This window comes from Bactrocera dorsalis, unplaced genomic scaffold, assembly GCF_023373825.1.
Source record: "Bactrocera dorsalis isolate Fly_Bdor unplaced genomic scaffold, ASM2337382v1 BdCtg315, whole genome shotgun sequence".
NCBI lineage: Eukaryota > Metazoa > Arthropoda > Insecta > Diptera > Tephritidae > Bactrocera > Bactrocera dorsalis.
Window position 1 is genome coordinate 1 of NW_026038366.1, and position 25,000 is coordinate 25,000.

A 25,000-nucleotide genomic window follows, 5' to 3' on the forward strand; every position below is an offset into this window, starting at 1 on the left:
AAATTTGAGACCTGATAGCTAGCAGGTCACAAAACTAAAAAAAAACTCTTGTTTGCCATTTTGAATATACTGAATAGAGATCTTCATAGATATTAATCAATTGTCTAAGTATACTGCAAAATTTAATTCACAAGTGGGCGTTTTTATATCAATTTACCGACAAGATGCAATATGAAAATTCTTACTTACCTTGTTAATTTATTGCCATTTCTTCCGCAGTTCCAAAAGCTCTTAAACTCTATAATGGAACGTAATATATTGTGGGACTTTGAAGACAAATCTGCGGTGTTTGTTTGCTCAATAAAAAAAGCAAGAAGTTCGAGGCTTCCGTAAACTTTATTATAGCCAAACGCATAAATGTCAGTACCTTTTTTCCTATCTGACGATTCTGAAAGATTATTAAATATGTATTCTAGTATCTCTGATTGGCAATGTAAACAGACTTCCTTAACGCGGTCTGTTTTGGCATTGAAAATATTGAAGAAGCTGGCACGAGCAATATTAGCAGCTGGAACGTAATTATCAAATTGAGAACAGATCCAAACGGGCACTAATTCTTTTAAATATGGGGCTATCATGCGTTTACATTTCGATGCAAGCATTTTTTGTACTTCTTGTGTAAGTTCGCGTATGTTGTGTATCGGATCATATGCAAATTCAAGGTAGATTTTAGTCCAAAGTGGTAAAATTACCACAAGTTCCTCGACACTCCTCTCATTTATATCATGAATCAGCTCTTCCAAAGCCCTTTTTTTAGTAGTTGGATCTTTTTTATTGAGCTTACGAATTGCATTATGAAGGCTTTTATTAGTTGTGCAATCAGAAAAATGCGCTATTTCATTTGATCGATTGATTTTCTTTGATTGTGTGGGGAATCCAATTCCAGTTTGGGTACCAAGAAGTTCTGCACTGCGACTGCTGCTGGAAGGCTAAAATTATAAAACAATTGTTTTTTTTACCTAATAGTGCATGGATAATCAAAGAACTTAACAAAAATAAGGGATACTAATTAAGTTTGCCACGATGTTTGCATAAGGAAACGAAAGAGCACACATACTTTTCTCCCCAAGAAGCTGCTCATTTGTCGGAACCACCGATATCGGAACATTATAACATATACATACATAGCTGTTATAAAAAATTAAGTGTTGTATGAAAAGCTGTTTTGACGAGATATCTTCACTAAATTTAGTAAACGAACAAATTGTTTAGATGATAACTGTAGGATATAGCTGTCATACAAACTGAATGTAATAAAGCATATTTTCAGCTATATTTTAAGATTATTTTTTTTTTACAAAAATGATGAAAAATAACGGAGTTATGGGCTATCTTCGGAGGGGCCAAAAAAAGTGCCCTAACTGCTGGCATGATTCCGGCCAAATTAGTGGCTGAAAAAAAAATTTAAGTTTATTAAACTTAAGGATATTTCCTATACAATGGCCTACGATCTTTGAAAAATATCGAAAATTAGCAAAATGGCGTAGTTTTGAAAAAATTTTTTTTTTTAAAGGTAAAAAATTCGTCGTTTTTTTTAATGCCAAATTGAAAATTTTCAACAAATCAAAAAGAACGTAGATCATTGTGTAGCAAATGTATCCAAAAATACTCAGTTTTAATTTGAAGTCGATCGGTCAAATTCTCGAGCGGTCGCTCTTTAGAACGCTGCCATCCAAAAACTATTCAAGATATGACCTTTCCGATTTCACAGTATATTTATGGAAATATAAGCTATCGATAAAGCAAATAAAAAAAATTTTTGTTTGAAAGTGTCACATTGGTATAGCCCCTTAACTGAAGAGTAATAGATAGTTTTCAAAATAGTCCACAAATTGGAGCAGTAAATGTGTAGTGTTTGCACTGAGAGAGAGCTAGTAAGACAATCACACCGACGTATATTTAAAGAGGAGAAGTAGTTACTTTTTTACCGAGGCAACAAAGGTAACCAATCGGATAACGAATGCATTATTTACTGATAACCTTTCGGTTACCAATTATCTAACTTATACCTGTCTTGTAGGGAGATTTTATACCGATCGAACAGTATGACTACTTTAATCTATTTATATGGTAGCCGTCTATTATTTAATCGGTGAATTTACTAAAATTGCGCTGGTCATATTTAGAATTGCTAAATACTGAAAACCATACTGGAAAAAGGATGAAAGATCATAGTTACACAAAAGCTTCGGGTAGAATACTCAATTAAACCTTGTACTGATTCACATACAACTTTCCTCTTGTTCCTAGACAATTCATACTCTAATAGAGTGAAGAAAGCAAAGGGTATTTCAGAATTAACGATTTGCTTTTCGTGCTAATCATTAATAAAAAAACAGCGTCTTTACCTGGCAAAACGTACATATAAGGATGAAAATTGCCAACAATTTGCCTCACTTTGCTGTATTTCGTTTCGATGTGAAAATATTCGTACAAAAGCATACACCGAACAAATTTTAACGGCTGCCAGAGTATTTTTAGCAGAATGAAATAAATTTGTACCTTCGCGATAACTATACACAATTTATGTGATTAAGTTTTCAAGTAAACTAATATTGGTTATTTTAAGAACTCTGATTTAATATACATGTAAGATAGAAGTCTAAATGTTATTGGAAACCAGATATTACATTTGTATATACTAATATATTCTTAACTTAGAGACCCTCCTTCATCAGCCCATATACTTTGAGCCACGAATTCGGTGGATGATTCTAAATGTCATATGTATATACTCCAAATCTGGAGGCTCCGACCTCTAACAGCCAAGAACCGTGTGCAACTTCCCAGCCGAAACTCGATTTGGGTAAACAAGCATTGTGATACTAAGCGTTACTTGACAAAGTAACAATAAGTTTTTTTCTAAATCTTGTACAGCAAAATCATGTTCGCGAATTATCTAATTCGACTTACTTTGGAGTTGCTTTTCACTTTAAAAGTACTCCTTTTGATATCCATATTTTCAACATGCGTTATCTATCAACACTACTTTGTACACAATCTGCAATGTTTTGAAGAAGTGTTGAAATAGTCTTATCGTTATCGATTTTACCCAGACGTTACACGATCATGATTTTTTTCTATTGCAAAACGTTCACACTTTTTCACTAACAAAATCTTACTTTTCGAACCTGCACGCCGATTTGATATCAATGCTTCTTATTAAGTTGTGTATCAACTTGATAATCAAGTCACAACGGTTGGCCGCATAGTTTTTATTATATCGATGAGCTAATATTTTTAATTTAAATTATTTAAAATTAAATTACTTATTAAATTTAAATTACAGTGACATCTGTGCTAAATGTCACTTCAAAATAATTATCAGTGCTTAGTATACGCGTGTCTTTCTGAAGTAAATAAAGTGCAATCGGTGATTTTAACTATGAGTAAAATTATTCAACAAAGCATTTCCACAAAGGATAAGGGTACGAATCCCTGCTTCACCATGGCAGCTGGGATCTGCCAGCAGAGAAATTGAGACTCGTCAAGATCTTCGAAGACCAAGCAGCGAAATCTGGCGTAGAGACTAAAGAAGTCACAATCCAGATTCTGCTGCTGTTAGTAAAGAAATCCATAGAACCGCTGACGAAAAGTTGCGGTGAGATTGACTATGTCAAGGAAGACCTAATGGATTCCTTGACGTGGAAAACACTGATCGAAGTGAGTGTTCCTCGGGATCTCAGCTGGCAGACAAACTCTCTAAACTATACACGGAGAGTGAACTTCTAAACGACTATCAAGACGACGCAGATAAGACAATCTTTAATTCGTCTTCTGTAAATTAATCTCTACCACATCAAATTAACTTTTATAGTCTTAATAACCCAAATGTGCGCAGAACAGATTAACTTCGTCCTCATTCAGAAGCCAGGGGTTAATGGAGGCGTATTTGTGGACTGAGAACACCGATTTATAATTTATACATGGAAACTGTGAAGGTAAGGTTAGGACATGTATAATGGCTAATCAAAAACGTAATGTTTTCATGTAATCAAGATACCACAGCTGTAAGCTAGGAGACGGGCAGTAGCAAATACCGGCAAGTGTCACGCCATATGTCGTATGAAGAAGAGGTAGTGTCTCGCAGTTGATGAAATGGTATCCGAATTGTCTAATGGAAAACAGAAGTGGTATAACCATTATAAACGAATATAACCTCTTTAAGAATATGACAGAAGGCCTAGAAAAACAATTTGGTGCATAACAACTTCAGAAGCCAAACCACAGATGGACGGTATCCAGTGAAGAGTCTTTACGCCTTCTAATGAAATGTAAACTGGGCAGTGAAGTAGAGACAGAGTTCATTCCTAAAAACAGAGTGTTAGTAATGTACATTAGGCGATATGCAATTTCAACCCCTTCAAATAAGCCGGAGTTCAGTTGCAGGAGTCCCAGAGCGACATAATAGCTTGGTTAACAACCATGGTTAAAGGGGCATTGTAATTCAACTATACTTCCTAGTTACAGAGGAAAGTTAAGGTTTCTGACGAATCGACCTAAACCAAGAAAAAACGGCAGTTTCACAGCATGAGAATTCCAAGGGAAATCCACTGAAACAACACTAAGCTCAGTGGTAGCAGAGACTGAAAAATCTCTGGACGTAAAAGAATACACACTAGTAGCTTTCCTAGACATAGACTCTTTCAACAACATCCAGTCTAAGACAAAACTGAGTGCCGTAAAGATTTGGGTATATCTGAGTCTCTTGGGAAATTAATTCAACAGATGCTCATTAACAGGTCAATAATTTAAACGCTGAAAGTTTCAACGATGTGCAGATCTGTCCGAAGGGGTACAAGGAGGCATTATCTCCACTTGTTTGGATATTAACCTTAAACAAAATGCTGGTGGTTCTGGAAATGAAGTAGTACTTGTTTTGGCCACGCTGTCTTTGTGGTTTCGATTATAGGTAAATTTCCGAATATCTTTGCGAACTCGCAGGCAATTTTAAATGATATTAGTCAATGAGCTAGTATTCTTCACTAAGAAAGACAGGATTTCAGAAATTTGCTTCCATTATTAAATGTTACTAAGGTAACAAAAGGAGATAAAGCAAGCTACTTGGGATATAATTTTTCACAGGCAGTTCTCACGGAAACCAAATTTGGAAGAAAGCAGGGACAGAACTTTACACGTGTAATATAATAGTGTATCCCAAATGGAGGTTAACACCTCGGATAGTCCACTGACTTTACACAGCAGTTGTACGACCGATTAGGACTTACGATATATGGTCAATAACGCAAAAGAAATACGAAATAAGAAATATGGAAAGCATACAAATAGCACCAGGTATTTTCATCAGTGGAGTTGTCAGAACAACGCCAAGGCAGTCACTTAAAGTAATTTCACACTTAATATCAACAAACTTGTTTTGTAAGCCAACTCCTCTTAGACTGAGGAAATCCTTCCTTTTAATCGTCAGTACTTATGTAATACTTAAAAAATTCCCGTTTTTTCCCATTATAATGGTTTTTGAAATCCTACAGAGCTGAATTTAACTTTATAGCGCCCCCTTCCAGAAAAGAGTAGGCGAGGAGCGGGGTGGACAAGAACGGGGAGATAAGCATCTATACAGATGGCTCAAAGTAATTCCTATGACAGCCGGTGCTACGAACCGGAATTGACTCGGATTTTATTCGACCAAGGACTTTTTTTCGGCGATCTAACCCCGTTTGGATCGGTGAGTATTAATTTGGGTTTGTCGTCATTAGAGCAACACCTTGCAGCAGGGTTGCTCCGTATCCTCCTGACTCGTGCTGGCGTTGAGTCCAACCCGGGCCCGGAAGAATTTTTCTGCTGCGTATGCGCAAACAGGCTCCATCCAAACTCAACCTCGGTCCGGTGTAATACATGCAATGGATGGAGCCATCTTAAGACCTGCTCAGGCCTTAAGACATACAGGGAGTGGACCCCGCGTTATGTAGCCTGCGCAATACTGCGACACAAGCCTCTACGGCTATGCAATCTGCACATAGTTCGTGCGACGCGCCGCCACTCAACTTGAGTGCCCAACAGAGGACCTCCACGGTCAGGAGCTCAACCAGGCAACATAGCTCCCACTTTGACTGGACAGGATCACCCACGGACACCCGTGACAAACCCGGCTACTTCAATTTAACTGCAACGGACTCCAGAGCAAGATGGAGGACATAGTTGCACTTATGAATCGGGAACGTGTATCGATAGCTGCGGTGCAAGAAACCAAGCTAAACAGCCGCTCAGATCTTCTGAGTTGTGCCGGTTTCAATGTAATACGCAAAGATCTCGAGCGAGATAATGGTGGTGTCCTAGTCTTCATACTGCACAACACCGCACCATGATCTTTGGCATTCCTGCCTGTCAAATAACCGTAGAGGGAAGGATATGGCGGAACAGATTGACGATTCGACATTCTGCACAATGAATGACGAAGCCCCCACCAGAGTTATGGGCACCTGTAATAGCTCGCCTAATATTACCATTGCTAGCGGTGGTCTGATAAACAGCATAACCTGGCGACCGGTGCTAACTCTCACATCAGACCATCTGCCCATAATTATCTCGATCGAGAAGCCTCCTGATTTTGTCTCTGTGGACAACCGTACCTTCATTAACTTTAACAAAGCTAATTGGGTCGGTCAACGCTCTACCTATTCCTACGGACGTATGCGTTGACAAACGTCAATTCCGCAAGGTCATCGCAGCAGCTACCGCTCGCTTCATCCCGGCTGGAACAATTGCGGAAATCCGCCCCAATTTCCCAGCCGAAGCAGCCGTTTTAGCTAATGAGCGTGACACCTTACGCCATGCCGATCCCGGGGATCCCAGAATAAGGGATATCAATTTGGAGATTCGGCGTATGGTAAACCATCATAAGCGGATGAAATGGATAGAGCACCTGAAGTGCTGTAACCTCTCCACCGGTGTGAGTAAGCTTTGGGCTATTGTCAAAGCTTTGTCTAACCCGAAGAGACATGACGACTAAGTTGAAGTTCAATTCAATGGTCATGCCTCTTCGGACCCGAAGAAGGGCGTGAGCTATTTTAGCCGGCAGCGTACACGGCACCCTTCGGTAGACAAAGCTTAACGATATGTTAACCGATGCCTGCGCAAAATGCCAAACGACGGCGCGCCACTTACTTTCACCGATGGGGGGGTTCAGGGTGTCATCAACAAGGCAAAATTTTCCAAATCCATTGGCCCTGATGGAATCAACATGCTAATGCTAAAGCATCTAGGCTCGACGGGAGTAAGATATCTCATCAAGGTCCTCAATCTGTCGCTGACCACTCTTCAAATACCCGATGTGTGGAAAGTCGGAAGAGTGGTCCCACTACTTATCGACCGATAACTCTCCTCTCCCCAGCAGTGAAGACACTTGAGGCCTTGCTACTCCCGACCTTCACTCACCACCTGAGCCTAGCCAGCCACCAGCATGGATTCCGAAAAGTGCACAGCACCACCACTGCACTGAGCGTCATAAACGCCCAGATAGTTCGTGGCCTTAACCAGAAGCCACCCTGCGAAAGAACGATCCTCGGAGCGTTGAACTTGCCAAAAGCTTTTGACACGGTCAACCACACAACGCTACTGCAAGAAATTGGAAAATTTACGCTCCCTCCAGGGCTAAAGAGGTGGTTCATGAACTATCTAAACGGTCGTCAGTCATCCGTACTATTTCGAGGTGAAACATCTAAACTGAGAAGAATTAAACAGGGGGTTCCACAGGGTGGTGTCCTCTCCCCGCTACTGTTTAACTTCTACATCTCGAAACTCCCTCAACCACCAGAGGGGGTTTCCATAACCTCGTACGCTGTTGACTGTACGATATTGACGTGGGGCAATGGAATCGATGGCATGTGTTCGAAGGTAAACAACTACCTCACCGACCGTTCTCTTTTCCTCACTGCACGAAACCTCACACTTTCCCCCACCAAATCCACAGTGACCATATTTACAAACTGGACGAAGGAGTATAGACTTGAGCTTAATATTGCAGTCGATGGCGTCAAAATTCCGACTGTCAATAATACTAAGATTTCAGGTGTAACATTCGATAGTCTATGCTTCTTTTTTCCGCATACGACCGCGTTTATCGCTAAGGTACAGAGCCGCAACAAAATCCTCAAGTCGCTAGCCGGCAGCACATGGGGTAAAGACAAAGAAACGTTGTTGGCAACATACAAGGCAATCGGCCGGCCGGTCCTTAACAACGCAGCACCTATATGGTCGCCTGGATGCAGTGGCACGCAGATGAGGAAACTTCAGACCTGTCAAAATACTGCACTCCGGACCACGACGGGATGCCTTTTGATGTCTCCCATAGAACAGCTACACAGTAAGACGCTTATGTTCCCAGTTAAGGAGCATAATGAACTCCTCTCCAAGCAGTTCCTGCTGGGATGTTTTCGTAGAAATCACCCCTGCAGCCATCTGGTTGGAGCGGAACCGCCTCCTAGGAGCATCAAAAGGTCTTTTCTTGACTACGTCGACGACGTCGTACAGTAAGCCAACCGGACTTCGGACGCAACTGACTTTCGAAAGGCACTGGCCGCCATTCACAACGGAGCCATCAACACCTTCACCGACACCCTTCCCGTGAATGGCGTTCTTGGAGTCAAATCCCCACCCATAGCAGACGAAGAGCTCCAGCTGCCGCGAGAAACGCGAGTGACCCTAGCGCAACTTCGTTCATACAACGAGTCTCCGCATGATACTGGCCACCTCTTTGAGTGCCCTACGAACCCTACTCATCTAACACCCTCCTCCCTATGGTCCGACCCCGTCGAAACAGCATGTTTCTTGGTCCTCCCGTTAGATGACGTCGACGTCGAGAGCAGGTGGAGAAGAACCTGGTTACACTTGGAATCTCTTATTGACGCCAAAGAGTGAAAAGGAAGAACTCGAATATAACCTAAGCTGTGTATACTCGTACGCCAATAAAAAAAGAAGTCACGACAAAAATGTAATATTAGTTATTAAACTTGTTAAGACAAACTTTAAATAATCATATTATATGCACGTTCTTTTACATAAAGCGGTATGCACTTTGCATAAGATTTTATTGGAAGACAAGAAAATAAATTCATAGGAACCATTTATAACGTTATTACGTTGAATTAATATATATACAAGTACACACTTTTAATGTATAGACAAATTTTTCTACATGATCCATAATTTATACTTTGATATGACTTTCATAATATTATATTTCAATAGTACATAATAATTAATTATTTCTAATATGGTAATCTAATAGATAAGTATTTAATAATGAACGTAATTTTTAATACTTCAAGTTCCCCATGCAAATATATTTAATTTCGACATATTCGTCAATACCATGGTGGCTACCTTCGCGGCCAATACCCGATTCTTTAACTCCACCAAACGGTGCTTCAGCGGCAGAAATTAATCCCTCATTAACGCCAACCATACCAACTTCCAAAAGTCTAGCAACTCGAAATACTTGCTGTATATTTTCACTGAAAAAGTATCCAGCAAGGCCACGCCTAGAATTGTTTGCCGCAAGTATAACCTCTTCTTCGGTTTTAAATTTGACTATTGAGACAACGGGACCAAAAACTTCCTCCGTATATAATTTAGCATTAGATGGAACATTTGATATTATTGTCGGCGAGTAAAAAAGCTTTCCCAACTTTTCTAATGGATTACCACCAAATAATATTTCAGCACCTTTTGAACGAGCATCTTCAACGTAACCGCTAACCTAAATTGGGAAAAGTAAATATAAGTAATTTTTTTGTAATAAATTTATCTTCCTACCTTATTAAATTGCATGTTATTTATAAGAGGTCCGATTTGAACATCTGGCTGTGAACCATCGCCAACTTTTAGTGATTCAACCCGTTGTTTTAGTAAATCAATAAATTTGTCGTGTATTTGATGTTGCAAAAAGAAGCGATTAGCTGATACGCAAGTTTGTCCACAGTTTCGAAATTTCGAAGCAATGGCAGCATCCACAGCCTTTTCTAAGTTGGCAGTGTTGAACACAATAAACGGAGCATTTCCACCTAATTCCAATGATATACGTTTAATTCCATCTGAGGAGTTTCGGAATAACCATTTCCCAACTTCTGTAGATCCAGTGAAAGATATACCCTTAACGTCAGGACTCTTACAAAACAATTCACCAATGGGAGCAGCATTATTCGTCGTTACAATGTTAATCACTCCCTCAGGAAAACCAGCCTCTTCCGCCAGTTTAACAAGGGCTAGGGCTGTAAGTGGCGTGTCCTCAGCCGGTTTGATCACGATAGTACAGCCTATTTGAAAACAAAAACTTAAGTTTAATTTATAGAAAATAATGTGCATAAATAATTTTAGAATAATTTGGATTCTATGGGAACCCTTGGCTTGACTTCTTGACAATATGTTGTTTTCTGAACCACCAATGATAGCTTCTATATATGTATATCCTATAATACTCTTAATGCTGTGCAACCTATCGTTATACTGCTAGTGAAGGAAACTTTAATGCAAATTTCAACTTAACTTCGTTTCTATCGCAAGGAGCTTCGCTTGGAACTGCATCAACATAAACATCCATTACTTTTAGAATTTCTATTTTTTTTTTATTTATATCAAGTTGAAATCTTTTTTAATGATGCTGTTTTTACTTTTATCAAATACAAAATGTACCGGAAAAAAGTTGAAACCAACTTTAACTAATTGGAATATCGAAGTGCTCGAATAGTAAAAAGAAAGTTTATGTGTTGTTAAAATATTCAATGTTATAAAAAAATTTGTTTTCTTCAAAAGTAATTTTCCATCCATTAAAATAAAACTAAAGATGATTTCATGCAGAAAGTCATATTCCCAACAATCTTATATAACAGATACAAAATCTAGTGTCGATATCAGCAACTGAATACTCCTACAGATGACAACGAACCTGAATCTTACCACCTAAGTGGGTAAGTAACCCAAAGAAATCAACGAAATTAGGCATTTATTCGGGATGAGGAGCATTCATATCACTTAAGATTCTGTCCACTTAAACTATAAAACTATGAAAAAACTTTAACATATTTGTTCGCCATTGTTCAACAAAGTTTTCAACCGATCAAACTTTTATAGAGACTTTGAAAAAACATAAAATCGGTTATAACAGGCATGTAAGTTGAAAAACGGTTTTATTCTTTAACAGATTAATATTTTTTTATTTCGGGGTAATTTTTGTATAGGTGTGTGGTGTGTTTGAAGCTCTCTCTGAAAACAACTTCGGTATTTTAAATGCTTTTATATAATGTTTATGAAAGATTATTTTCGTTCAAATAAGAAATCATTTTCTTTTTTTTCTAATTAATAAAAGGAACATTTCCACAAACTGCCGTATTTACTATATTCAAAATATGCGCAACTTCTATTTCCTTGCTGACGGTAGAGTTGAATTTAACGTTGTCTTGCACAAGATAAGACACATATATTGTTGTTAAAGAGTTGTTAATTATTAGAATTAGAATTATTAATTGAGGTAATGCACCGCGACCTAGGGTCTATTGTGCCCTCTCCTATATCACATGACCTCACAGAGCCCAAGCAGCCTGAACAGTTCCAGGAGTTTGCCGGGCTCAAGCGAGGTTAATGTTAATTATTAAGCAATACTATAATCGTGCACAGTGGATTTAAACTCCAGTGAATTAAGAGGAGCGAAGCGCTGTAAAAATATATTCCAAACAATTTTACTCAAACAGAGCATACCTAGCAATAGTACACTGCATCTAATTTTGACCGGAACATTTTATATATTCGAATTTTTTTTTGTATACATAAAAATTTTCATATATATGTACATATTTTGAAAAGCGGCAACGGCATCTATTGTATATATAGATATTCTTAATCTGGAGAGCCTTCTTTATCCGCCCATACCAAGTTTAACCCAAATTCGGCGGATTCTTCTCTAAATTAACGTGAAATTTGACTACATAATAAAATCGTTGGCATAATAAACTGTACAGTTGCGTGTTAATAATTAATAACAATATAAGATCAAGCAATAGTATATTGATTTTTTATCTTGGTCTTAGATTTTGAAACTTAGCTCTATTTACAAGAAAGGTATGGGCATACTTAAAACTAAGCAATCATATTTGCTCATCTCCAAAAACAGTTCTGTAAAACTACAGTTTATAATAATATATAGTATAAATGGGTCGTTCAACAAATTAACAACGCTTTATGAATTTTTAAATGAGACAATTATTTTAAAAAATTCAATATTATTATGCAAAATCATTACTACTGATTATCGCTTGACATTCCCATTGACTCCATTAATTCAGGTTAGATGGCCTGTGGAATCGCTTTTCACTCAGGTGAGATCAAAGCTCCTTGATATGGTTAAGATCTCGATTACAACAAAGATAGTCGTTTATAATGAATATATAATTACAGCGTTTCATTCGTTCACTAATTTTAAATATATGTCCGATGCCACGTCATGACATTACACCACAAAGCACAATATTGCTGCCTCCATGTTTCAGTGTTGGATCCATCTGTTTTCGTTTTGGGCTCCTAACATAACTTTTCCCATCTGGACACACTCACTCTTCCAAACATTTGATTCTCGTAGTATCTAACGCAATCAGTTCGTATTCCCTTGATATAGTTTTGTTTGTAGTTTTATTATTTTTTTATAATTATTAAACGCCATCCCTTCGAAATGTTGCGCAAATTTACGATTTCATCATATGACACCACTCACTCGTATTTCTTCATTTTTTCACTAAACTATTTTATTTAGCAACTTTCATTAAAAATAAAACAGAAGTGATACATAAAATATCTTAATTTACAAAAAACTTAAAAATATAAAAGCGTTGCTAATTGGGTGGGCAACCTTTTTTATACCTATATATATATGTATATAAACGCTTTTTAGCTTAGCAAATATCTTTTCAACGGTGGACTTCCCTGATGCAGAGCCCAGGTCCATTTTTCTGTAAACTAACAACTTTGAAGCAACTTTGCTTCACAAGAATGCTGTATCTCATTAACTAATAGTTATAACCCAACTAATAGAAATAATATAGATGGTAGTAGTAGTATTATCTATGCATCAGCCAGTGAAGCGTGGACGGGTCCTCTAGTTTTCAATAAAAAAAAAAAAAAACATTTCTTCGGAATTTTTAATATGAATATTTGACAGCTTTCGAGTGATATATGTATACTTTCATGCGAAAGAAAGCAATAAAAACATAACTTTTATTACCTCTGTGTTTTAAAAGGGTTTAAAATATTTTCAGGGCCATGTCGATGTTAATTAGTTGTACGCAAATATATATTATTACTCAATAGAATCCCGTTTCTAACACCGTATTTACCTTCTTCGGACATTTAGGTATTTGTTGATTTCCGATCTATTCATTGTTATGAAAAAATAAAGGCTAATGAACTTTTTACATGCATTATTTCAAACCTGCTGCCAATGCCGCACCAGCTTTTCGAGTTATCATAGCCAAAGGAAAATTCCAGGGAGTTATAAGAGCTGCGACTCCCAAAGGCTGTTTCATTACAATTATTTCACGATCCTTAGCCGGACTTGGTATTATGTCCCCATATATTCGGCGCGCCTCTTCTGCAAACCATTCGATAAATGCATTACCATAGGCAACTTCTCCACGAGCTTCATTAATTGGTTTTCCAGATTCCGCACTCATAATAGAAGATATTTCATTTACATTTTTATCAATCAAAGAAAACCATTTCTGCAACATAAAGTTTGGGTTATTTTATTTTTCTAAAAAATTCAGTACCTTCAGTAAACTCGAACGTTCTTTGGCTGTGAATTTAGACCACTCAGATTGTTCAAATGCATTCTTAGCCGCTTGTACTGCGAGAGCAGCATCATTAACATCCATGTTAGGTACTGATCCGACCACACTTCCATTAGCAGGATTGCCGACATCAAAGGTTTTATTACTGCTTGCATTAATCCAATTCCCATTTATAAAGGCCTTTGACTGCACCAAAGATGAAAATGTCCTGGTACCCTGTAAAACAAGTTTCTGTCGCAAATTATTACAAAACAACATTATGATTTTTAATCAAACAGGAATGGTCGCGAACAATCAATTCAAAGGTAGTCACCGATGAAGCATTATCAGTTTTGTAACGATTTTTAAAATGAACCCGGTAAGTAAACTATCGGTTAACTACTCTAAAGAATATTGTGCATGGATAATATGAGCCGAAACTACCCTCTCGATGTTTAATGCGGCAGCCTGGCTACAAGGGCAACTCAACAGATGACAAACAAACAATCATGGACTGCAAAAGAAATTCTTGATAAAAATTAAAAAAAAAGTCAATTCGGTAGTGTTCATAAGTAAAACATAAGCATTCCGAAGTTGTTGCTTCTTTTTCATTGGACATGGCTTTTCGCAAACACAGAACACAACCTCGCTAGGCGAGTAGTAAAAAGTTTATACATATTTATGTAGCGAACCGAATATGTCGGAGAGGCTTCACTAAAGGAATGTTAAACAGAAAGGTTCTGCAAAAGATTTTTGGTCCTTTGCTCATTGAAAACGGGATCGTCGATGGAAGAGGAAAACTTCCACCAGTTTTGACTTAGATTTTAACCACAATTTATACGCAGTAAGGACTAGATGTACCCTGAGCTTTATTAAGTGCGACCGACCTGAGGTCTTTCAACAGCACCTGAAAAATTCCTTAAATACCTTTATGTAGATCCATAATTAAAAAAAAAAAACGGAAATTTTCTCCTTCATGGATATGTATACACACAAGCCCATACATAAATAAATTTCATTTGCACACATACCGGTTGAACGAACATGTATATCGTGTATGACCACCAATGGATTGAAATTTATTTGGCAATAGTTATAGCCGATTATATAAAAATTGAATTATGTTATACAGAGTCTATTTCGATTATTGTTATCGATTTTACCATTGGATAAACAAGTTTTATTATCGCTAAGTATTTATGTCTGACTATAGAAAATGTTTAAGTGTGTGGGATAGGCGCTACGTTTATTATCTATTTTTAATAAATTAGTAAATCTTGTTTTGCAATAATGTTGTCATTATTACAAGAAAAACGACCTTTAAAGAGAGCTCGGTTGGGGCCTCCAGATGTATATCCTCAAGAAGCTAAGCAGAGAGAAGATGAATTAACGCCGACAAATGTGAAACACGGCTTTGCAACTACGCCTCCATTGGCGGATGAATTTGGAACTGCTCACAACTCAAATATGAATGCAAGTAAAGTGGGTTCTTTTATTAATTCCATTTTGTCAAAAAAGGAAGAGCTTATGACTTTACAAGATACAATGAGGAAAAAACAACAAATTAATTGTAAAGATAATTTTTGGCCAGTATCGCCGCGTACAAAAACGGCATTAGATGCTTGGTTCAAAGATCTTGCAGGCAACAAACCTCTATTGAGTTTAGCTAAAAAAGCACCGTCATTTAATAAAAAAGAAGAAATTTTAATAGTTCTTTGTGATAATCAAGTAAATATGCAACGTGCTGCATGGTTTATTAAATTAAGTGCAGCATACACATTGAGTTTCACCGAGTCAAAAAATAAAAAACGTAGTATTTATGATCCTGCAGTAGAATGGACTGGAAACATAATAAAATTTATGAGAGAACTTTTACCAAAACTTCACGAGTATTTTCAACGTAAGAATATGTGATTAGCAAATTTTAAAATTCTTAATAAATATTATTTTCAGTTGGAGCTGATAAAAACATTCAGGGTTCTAGCAATTTCTCTTCGGGAATAAATTTAGGTCATATGATATCAGCTCCCTCTGTTAGTAGTCCTGCAACTGCTCATAGTCCATTAACCGCGAACACGTTGACCTCTACAAGTTGCCCCTCATATTCAACAAATGCTTCATCAAACCCATCTGGAAGTATACTGTGCTCTGGATCAGGATCTCCTATATCTGGTATTGGCAGTAACTTCGAGGATTGCCGAAATGCATTGAAATATTGGAAATATTGCACACGTCTTTGCAAGTATATGCACGAAGAATCGCTGCTTGATCGACAAGAATTCCTCAATTGGATATTGGAATTAATAGAAAAAATGCGTTCACAAATATCATTTGATATGTCTTTAAAAAAGTTAATACTTGTATTTGCTTTGCAATACATGCCTGACTTTGTTCAATCAGAGCGCTTAAGTAGAAAATTGGCAGTGCTGGCTGCAAAAAATTTGGCTATACTTCTGGAACTTGGTTCAGGAACTGTTGCACCAGCAAAACATCATGAGGCAAACGCAGCAACCATGGAAGCCTCCAATTTAGAGGAAAAAAATGCCACACATAATTTAGAATTACCTTTAAGCGATTGTAACCATTGCCCTCATCACCGAGATATGGTAATATATTTAAGTACAATACTTCAAACCATAACTTTAGAATGCCCCACCGCTTTAATATGGAATGGAATCAATGAAAGTCGAGCCCTATCGTCATTGTGTGGTAGCCCACTTGATTTTATTTCTGTCGTTCCTTCTCAACTACCAATGCCATTTAAGTGCGAAAACTCGAATGAAAATATTAGGCGGCAATTGCAAATCGCAGAAGCTGAAATTGCATTGAGGTCTAAACATGCTGAAAATCGTTGGTTTGCGGAGAAATGGCGTAGTTCCAAAGTAAATTGTTTTACTCACGTACTAGATATTCTTGACAGTTTGGACACCCACTGTTTTGATCGCAGAGATAAGGATAATAACATAGACTCGCTTTACTCCAAAATATTTCCTAACTATGATTTAAAATACGATGACGCTGAACATAAACGTAAAAAATACGCTTATAATTCTGATAAAGACGCTGCCACAGTAAAAATATTATGTGAATGGGCGGTTTCTAATCAAAGGTAAATTACTTACATACGTATTGCTAACATATATTAAATCAAATTAATTTTAGATGGGGTGAACATCGTGCAATAGCTGTTGCTATATTGCTGGATAAACGACAAATTGAAGTTACTTCAGTTGTAGATATCGATCCTCAACAAAATTCAAATGCACCGGATGAGAAAGATTCTATTAATTCTGGAGTTGGATTGATTGGTGGACTTCCGGTATTTCAATCCGTTTTAATGGATTTTCTTGATCGCGATGCTCCCGTTCTGGATGAAAATGGTACAACACAAAATCGAACACAATTTATAAATCTTGTGCATCTTTTCAGTTCATTAATTCGTTACGATGTATTTTCACATAATGCCTATATGCACACTTTGATTTCACGAGGCGATCTTTTAAGAGAAAATTGCATTCCAGAATTAGAGCACGTAAACAGAAATGAAGCTTCTTCGGTATGTGGGTTAGAGTCGGTAGATAACAAACCTTCTCCCTCCCATAATTTTGATGATGAATTCAGTTCTGCCATTGATTTTAAACATAGTGAATTTGATGATTCCAATGTTGATGATGATTTGGGGAAATTGTTACAAAACATTAAAGAGAAAGGACAGAGTGCATTAGAAACGCCAGATAGTCCGAAAATAGCTGACAACTCTCATATGACTTTGAATGGATACCTTATTTCACGCCACTACATATATACCAAACATTTTCCCATACCTCAGGAGGAGGCATGTGTATCTTATAGCAATGAATGTAACCAGAGATATATTTTACTATTTGGCGTCGGAAAGGAACGTGATGAAAAAAAGCACGCCGTTAAGAAAATGTCTAAGGAAATTTGTAAACTCTTCTCTAAAAAGTTCAGTATTGACATCGCCGAGGGTGGCAAAGTTAAGAAGCATTCTCGAAATGAATTCAATTTCGAGGCTACCACTAGCAAATGCAAGAGCATGTCGTATTTTGAACAGCATGTAGTTACATCCCAGTGTGCAATTATTGTTTTAGAACAACTTAATGGCTTTGCAACGGGCAGTAATAACTATTTGCCAGTTCAAGAACACGTTGCGTTTTTGTTTGATCTGATGGAAATGGCTTTGAATATACATAGCTTGTTAGATTTTTGTGACCACATTTTAAAGGAACTGCCCGAAATTGAAAATCAATTACAAGCTAAGAAGTCCATTTTGGTTCGAATGTATACAACTTCTTTAGCTCTTTATATCGTTGGCATACTACGTAGATACCATTCATGTCTTTTGTTGAGCACAGAAGAAACTTTATCAGTATTCGAAGGGTTGTGCAAAACAATTAAACACGTAAACAATCCAAAGGAATGCAGCTCAGCAGAGCGTTGTATACTCGCGTATCTTTCCGATTTATATGAAATGTGTGATTTGCTTAAATCTGAAGAAAATGAGACAGAGTATTTTCCGATAATTGGAACAATGAAGGCGTTTAAAGAAATCTATAATTCACCGGAACAATTAAGGTAAACCATAATAATTTTATTTTTGAAGAAGATCTAATTTTAAATGTATTTTCAGTGCCGCACCGCAGTCTTATAATCCGCATTTTTTGCAAGAATTATTTATATCTCCAAAACGTGGTGGTAGAATAGAATATCACTGCATTCGTCAATTACAGGAGTCCACAGCCAATGTTTATAGTTTTGTATCGAACGCTATTTTGGCTGTTTGTCAAGCAACTGATAACGATCATTTAAATGAAATCGCCATTTTATGTGCAGAGTTAACAGCTTCGTGTAACAGTCTTTCCGAAGAATGGATAGCTGCGCTGCAAAGTATTTGCAATGCTTCGAAAAAACTTCGATATCCTCATCTTTTTGAACAAGTGGACATACATGATAACAAAATTCACAACTCATTAGCTGTTTTCATTTGCATTTTGGTAGCAAGGCACTGTTTCTCGTTGGCTGATTTTGTGCTTAAATTCGCATTACCAACATTAGCATATGCATATCCAGTAGGCGGTGAATTCACCACCGATGCTGAAGCTGGCGCACGCCTTACCTGCCATTTGGTCTTGAAATTATTTAAAACAATTGAAATACCGCAACCAAGAATGTATTCTGTGAGCACTTCTCCGAATCCCGTAAACGTTATTGAAGATTCTTTCAACATAAAGTTGAGCTGCGATCGTCACCTCTTAGTCGGCGCACACAAAAACATACCAATACAAGCAGTATTAGCTGTCATAAAGGCAATATTAATTGTTGTTGATCTGAAAACACCAACTATATCAAGCAATAACTCTGTTGCTATAAGTAGTGGCAAGCGTAGTGGTGTTAACACACCTGTGCATCCGGGGAGTACTCCAAAAACTACTGATAGGCCCGCGGATTTGAGCCAAATACTTGGCACTAGTGATTTGTCTAATGTTAGTAATGGCAACGACCAAGATGTCAATAAGCCGAATACTGGAAATAGTAATGCAAAATCTTTGGAGCAGGTGTCTTTACTTGAATTTGCGAATCATGTCTTGAAGCAAATATGTTCACAAGAGCATGTATTAGAACGCTGTTTGAAACATTCTGATAATTTATGTGAAATGATTATAGACGATATGCTCACTACAAAACAAGTTCAGCGAGTATTATATATGATTTGTTATCCGGAAGCTGAGTATAATATAATTTCCGAAATGGATCAGAGATCAATGATAATACGAATTTTGGAAAATCTAGAACAGTGGACTCTTCGAATATCGTGGTTAGATTTAGAATTAATGCACCGTCAAATTATGAACAACCAAACTGAACTTAATAATTGGTTAGACACTGTTGCCAAAGCTGCAATTGCTGTTTTTCAGAAAGATGCCCTATCTGCTGAAGGAAAAGAACTATATAGTGAAAACCAATCTACGTGGTTAATAGTTCCCTTAATTTCCAAACTCACACCAGCAGTTAAAGGCCGAATTCTACGCGTCGCGGGGCGAGCACTTGAGAGCATGAATTTTTGTGCAAAAATACCCAAATCTGATAATTGCAATAACAGTGGAGAAGAAAGAGAACGAAGTAGTACCTCTATGAATTACTCTCTAAGCGGATTCAATATTTCTACTGGTTTCAAAAAGTTCTCTTTAAACTATCAACCTTTCTTAGGATTAATTCTGTCCTGTTTAAATGGTCAGGACGAATATAAAGAGAGTCTTTTGAGTTCATTATACTCTCAACTTTCTCATTGCTTGCAGTCATTTACTGAGGTAAATATGCAGTATATACATATATATATTATATTTCGTATGGTCATGTATATAATTCTAACCTTACGCTACATGAACTTATAAGATTTGAACGTTTAAAACATAATTTAGTGTACTTACCGCCTAACTTAGGGTTGATTTAATAATCTGTGGTATAAGTATTTCGTGAAGATATGAAAAAGTTTCCGATGATTCTGATCTTTCAGTTCGTATGGCAGCTATATGCTATAGTAGTCCGATAACAACAATTTGATTAGTCAAATTATTGGAGAGAAAAAGACGGGTGCAAAATTTAAGGTCGATATCTCAAAAACTGAGGGATCAGTTCATGGCTAAATCTATTCAGTTCATCACGCTGACCATTTATATATATATACATATTTTTTTTAACTATTCATTTTTTTTAATCTCCTCATGAAACTTCCTTTGGAAATAATTTGAGCCCTTAATATTAACATTAAAGACTGTACCAAGGCATGTAAAAATTTTCCATTAAAAATATACGTAAATCGTGATTTTTTATTTTTAAATTTCTATAGCTCAGAGTCATTTTATGGCATCACTTTGACTTTAGACACATATTCCTCAGAATTGAACACTTTACAAAAGTGCCCAGTCACACCGGCGAGGTAGTACAAGGCTCTAACCCTAATTTTTCCACGATAATCGCATTTTTTTTTTTGTATTTATCTCGTAAATGACAAGAGCTATAGAAAAAATTTAAATGACAAACTTGTATGACATTATATTTGCTACAAAAAAGGCCCGAGCGCAAAATCACCATCATTAATACTTCGGCCGAATATCTCGATATGCATTTGTTTAAGAAAAAAAAACCAAAAAATTAATATAATTGAACAGCAAAACAAGCTGAGCCATTTACGTCTGTCTGTCTGTGTATAGGCCAACTAGCCATTCAAACTCAACGAACAAATTTATGCCTTTCTATGGAAAACTATTTGTCAAGATATCTTAACGAAATTTTTCACAAAAAAGCAAAGGTGCAATATCCGTAGGTTTTTTTCAAATTGGACTACTATAACTTAACTGCAACTGAAGTTAAATATTTTTCTTGTTTAAAGCTAATGTTCTTTTCAATAGAATTATAGTGCGATCCATAACACATAACGATGTTTAAAACGTGTTAAAAAATTTCTACATATACATATACTTCTATATTCAAAGTATATTTAAGTACAAAATCATTGATTAGGCATACTGATTAAATTTAATAGCAATTTTTTCATAATTTTAGTATGATTCTTCGAACGGAATTAATGATCTTCTAGACCGAGAAGAAATTTTAGATGCGCTTCAATTACGTTTTTCCCTGGTAGGGGGAATGTTTGAAACAATTCAAAAAAATGGAAATTCTACTACGGAATGGGCCATATTACTGGCGCAGCTGGTCTGTCAAGGAGTAATTGATGCAAGTTCGAATCGGTGAGTAAATATAAAAAGCATTAGTAACCTTTTGCCTCGGTACAAATTCCCAACGTGAATGTTAATACAGATTTGCATAAAATTTATTAATACACTATTACGGTTTGAAACTCGACTCAATTGTAATGAAGTTAAAGCAATTGAACTTGATATCAACCAAATTTTTGGTGATCTTGCCAACCTAAAAAGTGAAGTTTTGACAAATAACAGCTATTAAATGGATTTTGTATAAAGTAGTCGTGGTGGTGAGGTGAATTTTGCTAAGGACAAGTAATTCAAAGAACCAGGCTTCCACACTGGTGCGGCGTAGTTTAAGACCAACCGGCCGATTGCCTTGTATGTTTCCAACAACGTTTCTTTACCTTTTCCGCATGACTTGAAGATTTTGTTGCGGCTCTTTTGTCAAATGTTAGATTTAAAATTTTAAGATTATTAACAGTGTTAAGGTCAGTTCAAGATATGGTCGCTGTGGATTTAGTGAGGTTCCTTACAGAAAAGAAGCGAGAAAGGTCGAAGAAATAGCCGTTTACTGATCGTATCGTGGATTGTTCGCTGTCCTCAAGTAGGATCACAGGAATCGGTAAAATCGATAAAATAGCTGCTTTGGCTGTGAAATTGGGGTGGAGTGTAACTGACATCTTAATACACTCCTATTTGTATATTTCTTGAATCTTATACTATCTCTTTCAGCTTGTATCGTTACCATATATTCTAAAAGCACTATTTTAGGGAACCAAGAAAGTATAATTCTTCTTTCAATAATTCCAAATAAAAATGTTTAAATAAAATAAAAATTTATTTAAATTTCATATGTAAATATTTCTGTTTATCATTTTAGAGAACTCTTTACTACCGTTGTTGATATGTTAGTTACGCTAGTTCACTCGACATTATTAACAGAGAACCATTCTGAACGAGATGAAAATAAAAAACTGTACCTTAACCTGATGAAAAAGTTGAAAAAAGAAATTGGTGAAAAAAATAATGCTTCAATAAAAGTTATTCGTCAGTTACTGCCACTTTACAAGCAAACAACCGAGGTATGTTAATATAGTTATTTAATTATCTATTGTAAATAAGAAGATATTTTTGACTTATTGATGAAAACATTATAATACTACATTTAAGGGAACAAACCCATGTAAAAGCAACAACATCGAATACCTCTTTAAAGTGGTAGAATCGGTATTTTCAATGCTACCAAGTTTTGTTTTGCATCTTTTAGGCCAGTTTTACTCTTGTAAATGTTGGAATACATTGAATATCTTTAAAGAAAGTATATAAATTTTATTTTTTTATCAAGGACAGAAGATAACAGTTATTGTATTTATAATTTTTGACTAAAAAAGCATTATGAAGGAATGGTCAGATATATATGAATGTATGTATGTATGATGTAGTAGTAGAAAATTTTTGTTTTTTGTGAGGAGTACACAAATATGTGAAAAACTTTTAAATTTTGATTTTTGTTTGTTTCCTCACAAAATAATCTTTTTATTTTTATTTATATTGCCACGCAGAATTATAGTTATGCGCTAAGTTTTAATAAACTCTTAAACAATAAATAAAAGTTATGATATAACTCTTATCTTGTAAGGGAAATATAAAAATCAAAATATAAATTGTAACATGTTAATATTTCAGTACATTATAACTTTTATAAATGTTTAAATTCTTGATGTATGTACATTGCAGGTTATATCATGTGAGCCGGCCGGTATCGACATGAAAGGAAATAAAATATGTGATATGGACAAGAAACAACTTCGTATTTCAGACAAGCAACGTATAAGTGTTTGGGACATATTGGAAGGCCATAAGAATCCAGCACCCTTATCATGGGTCTGGTTTGGTGCAGTCAAATCTGAAAGAAAAAGCTTAGCATATGAAGAAACACATCGCAGTCTTAAATATCACGCGCATAGTTTAGTTAAACCCATTAGTTATTTTTATGAATCCTTGCCGCTGCCTCCAGAAGACATAGAGCCTGTGCCGGAAAAGATCTGCATTGTAACGAAAGCAGAATTCTTTAGTTGTTTAGTTTTTGTTACATTTTTCTATGCATCCTAGAAAGACGAGATGAAACCAGATACTCCTTCATCAATTGATCAATCACCTAGTGCAGTTACCACTGGGAGAACACGAGGAAAGGGAACCACACGTAAGCGTAAGCCGAAAGTTTCGAAAACTTCTCCCACAAATATCCCAACGCATGCCCAGGTGACCCCGCAATCGCAGCAACCTCAAGTTCAATCACAGACACCGCAACAGATGAACCCACAAGGTCAAATTAATCACCTTCAAATGAATGCACAGGTATGATTTCTTTTTTCATATATAGATATTTTATTATTACTTCTATTGTAGAAGTCTCCTCAATTGTCAGTTCAAGAAACTTTTACCAATACTATAAGAAAGATTCTGAATGTGTAGCTTACACATCATTACACTTAAGTCTTACTTTTGGAAACTAAGTAAATAGCATATAATTATTATTCTTATTATTAGTCTTACTTTTGGAAACTTAGTAAATAGCATATAATTATTATTCTAGCGTTGGTTAGGACGTTATTTATTTATCATATATTATAAAACGTCAATTCGCCTGCATCGTTAAGTCTTGACAATGTAAAATTTTGTTGCAAAATATGTATGTATTACACATGGCAACTTTCTTCAATGCAATCATATTAAAAACCAAAAAATTGTTTCATGGAGCAAAACACTTAGCAGTAATCTTTTATCGAAGCAAGCAACAAATATTTGTGACGTCACTACTAAAACCTCTTTCGCGTATGGCTGTCAAACGAAACGTAGCTATGCCCAGGTGTTGAGCTCGCTAGCACATCGTTCAGATGTTGTTAATCAGACTACATACGAGCACTAATCACAAAGCAGTATAAATGCCGCAACTACAATACATTTAACATTGAATGGAATTTTTTAATTTATAAAAAATAATATAATATATAAATGCCAATTATTAAAAAACAAGGATGGAAGGGCTAAATTCGGGAGTAACCTAACATTTTATACTCTAGCAAGGATAAAATCCGGGAAAATACCTTCAAGTGTAGGCCAAACTTGGTTTTAATGAATGTTTCGAAAGAATTACACATTTGTTATTCGACGAAAAGGCAAAAGGATTACAATGAAGTTTGGCATTTTATCAAATTATATTTAATCTTTATATCGGGTACATTTGTGCTAGTCCGCGTGAAGTTGTAACATTACTGAAGTATATTCTGAAACATGATCCCAACAATTGTATGAAGATAACACACATTCTGGCCGTCATATGCGACATAAAATCCGCTTAAAGAAAATACATTTTAAATTGCAAAACTCATAGTTTTGTTGGAAATTTACTGCCCTGCAAAAATAATCTCTTTCATAGGCATTAATATTTGACGATTCAATTTCCTTTCTTTTACTTGAATTTTTAAAATCATAAGA

General features: G+C 36.2%; 3 protein-coding genes across 4 annotated transcripts; 1 reads left to right on the forward strand and 2 right to left on the reverse strand.

The window, feature by feature from the left end:
• Positions 1-153: 153 nt before the first annotated feature.
• On the reverse strand, positions 154-3,061 carry LOC125780246 (E3 ubiquitin-protein ligase listerin-like). 2 transcript variants are annotated; one of them, XM_049462159.1, is made up of 3 exons: positions 2,914-3,061; positions 444-929; positions 154-388 (listed from the first exon to the last, which is right to left on the reverse strand). In XM_049462159.1, exons 1-3 carry the CDS (start codon positions 2,956-2,958, stop codon positions 239-241), a joined length of 681 nt encoding a protein of 226 aa, XP_049318116.1. In that variant the 5' UTR covers positions 2,959-3,061; the 3' UTR covers positions 154-238. The 2 variants fall into 2 exon arrangements, with proteins under 2 accessions (XP_049318116.1, XP_049318114.1); XM_049462157.1 differs by having other exon boundaries at positions 154-929.
• Positions 3,062-9,008: 5,947 nt separating this feature from the next.
• On the reverse strand, positions 9,009-14,122 carry LOC105233990 (succinate-semialdehyde dehydrogenase [NADP(+)] GabD). The gene is made up of 4 exons (XM_049462161.1): positions 13,773-14,122; positions 13,436-13,724; positions 9,775-10,274; positions 9,009-9,718 (listed from the first exon to the last, which is right to left on the reverse strand). The coding sequence occupies exons 1-4, from the start codon at positions 14,049-14,051 to the stop codon at positions 9,275-9,277; spliced, it is 1,512 nt and encodes a 503-aa protein (XP_049318118.1). The 5' UTR covers positions 14,052-14,122; the 3' UTR covers positions 9,009-9,274.
• Positions 14,123-14,956: 834 nt separating this feature from the next.
• On the forward strand, positions 14,957-23,860 carry LOC105233991 (mediator of RNA polymerase II transcription subunit 12; the record flags this gene model as incomplete). Its single annotated transcript, XM_049462160.1, is given in 8 exon segments — positions 14,957-15,672; positions 15,726-16,881; positions 16,935-18,368; positions 18,424-20,101; positions 21,357-21,544; positions 22,383-22,584; positions 23,240-23,554; positions 23,615-23,860. Coding segments are annotated over 8 exon segments (5,829 nt in total), but the record flags the coding sequence as incomplete, so codon positions are not given.
• Between the last annotated feature and the right edge of the window lie 1,140 nt (positions 23,861-25,000).

Excerpts from the sequence above, each read along its gene's own strand:
- LOC125780246 (XM_049462157.1), bottom strand. The coding sequence starts at position 2,958 with ATGGATATCAAAAGGAGTACTTTTAAAGTGAAAAGCAACTCCAAA. Across the intron at positions 930-2,913 it reads AAGTGAAAAGCAACTCCAAA|CCTTCCAGCAGCAGTCGCAG; the intron begins GTAAGTCGAATT and ends TTATAATTTTAG.
- LOC105233990 (XM_049462161.1), bottom strand. The coding sequence starts at position 14,051 with ATGTTGTTTTGTAATAATTTGCGACAGAAACTTGTTTTACAGGGTACC. Across the intron at positions 13,725-13,772 it reads AACGTTCGAGTTTACTGAAG|AAATGGTTTTCTTTGATTGA; the intron begins GTACTGAATTTT and ends TTTATGTTGCAG. Across the intron at positions 10,275-13,435 it reads TGGTGCGGCATTGGCAGCAG|GCTGTACTATCGTGATCAAA; the intron begins GTTTGAAATAAT and ends GTTTTCAAATAG.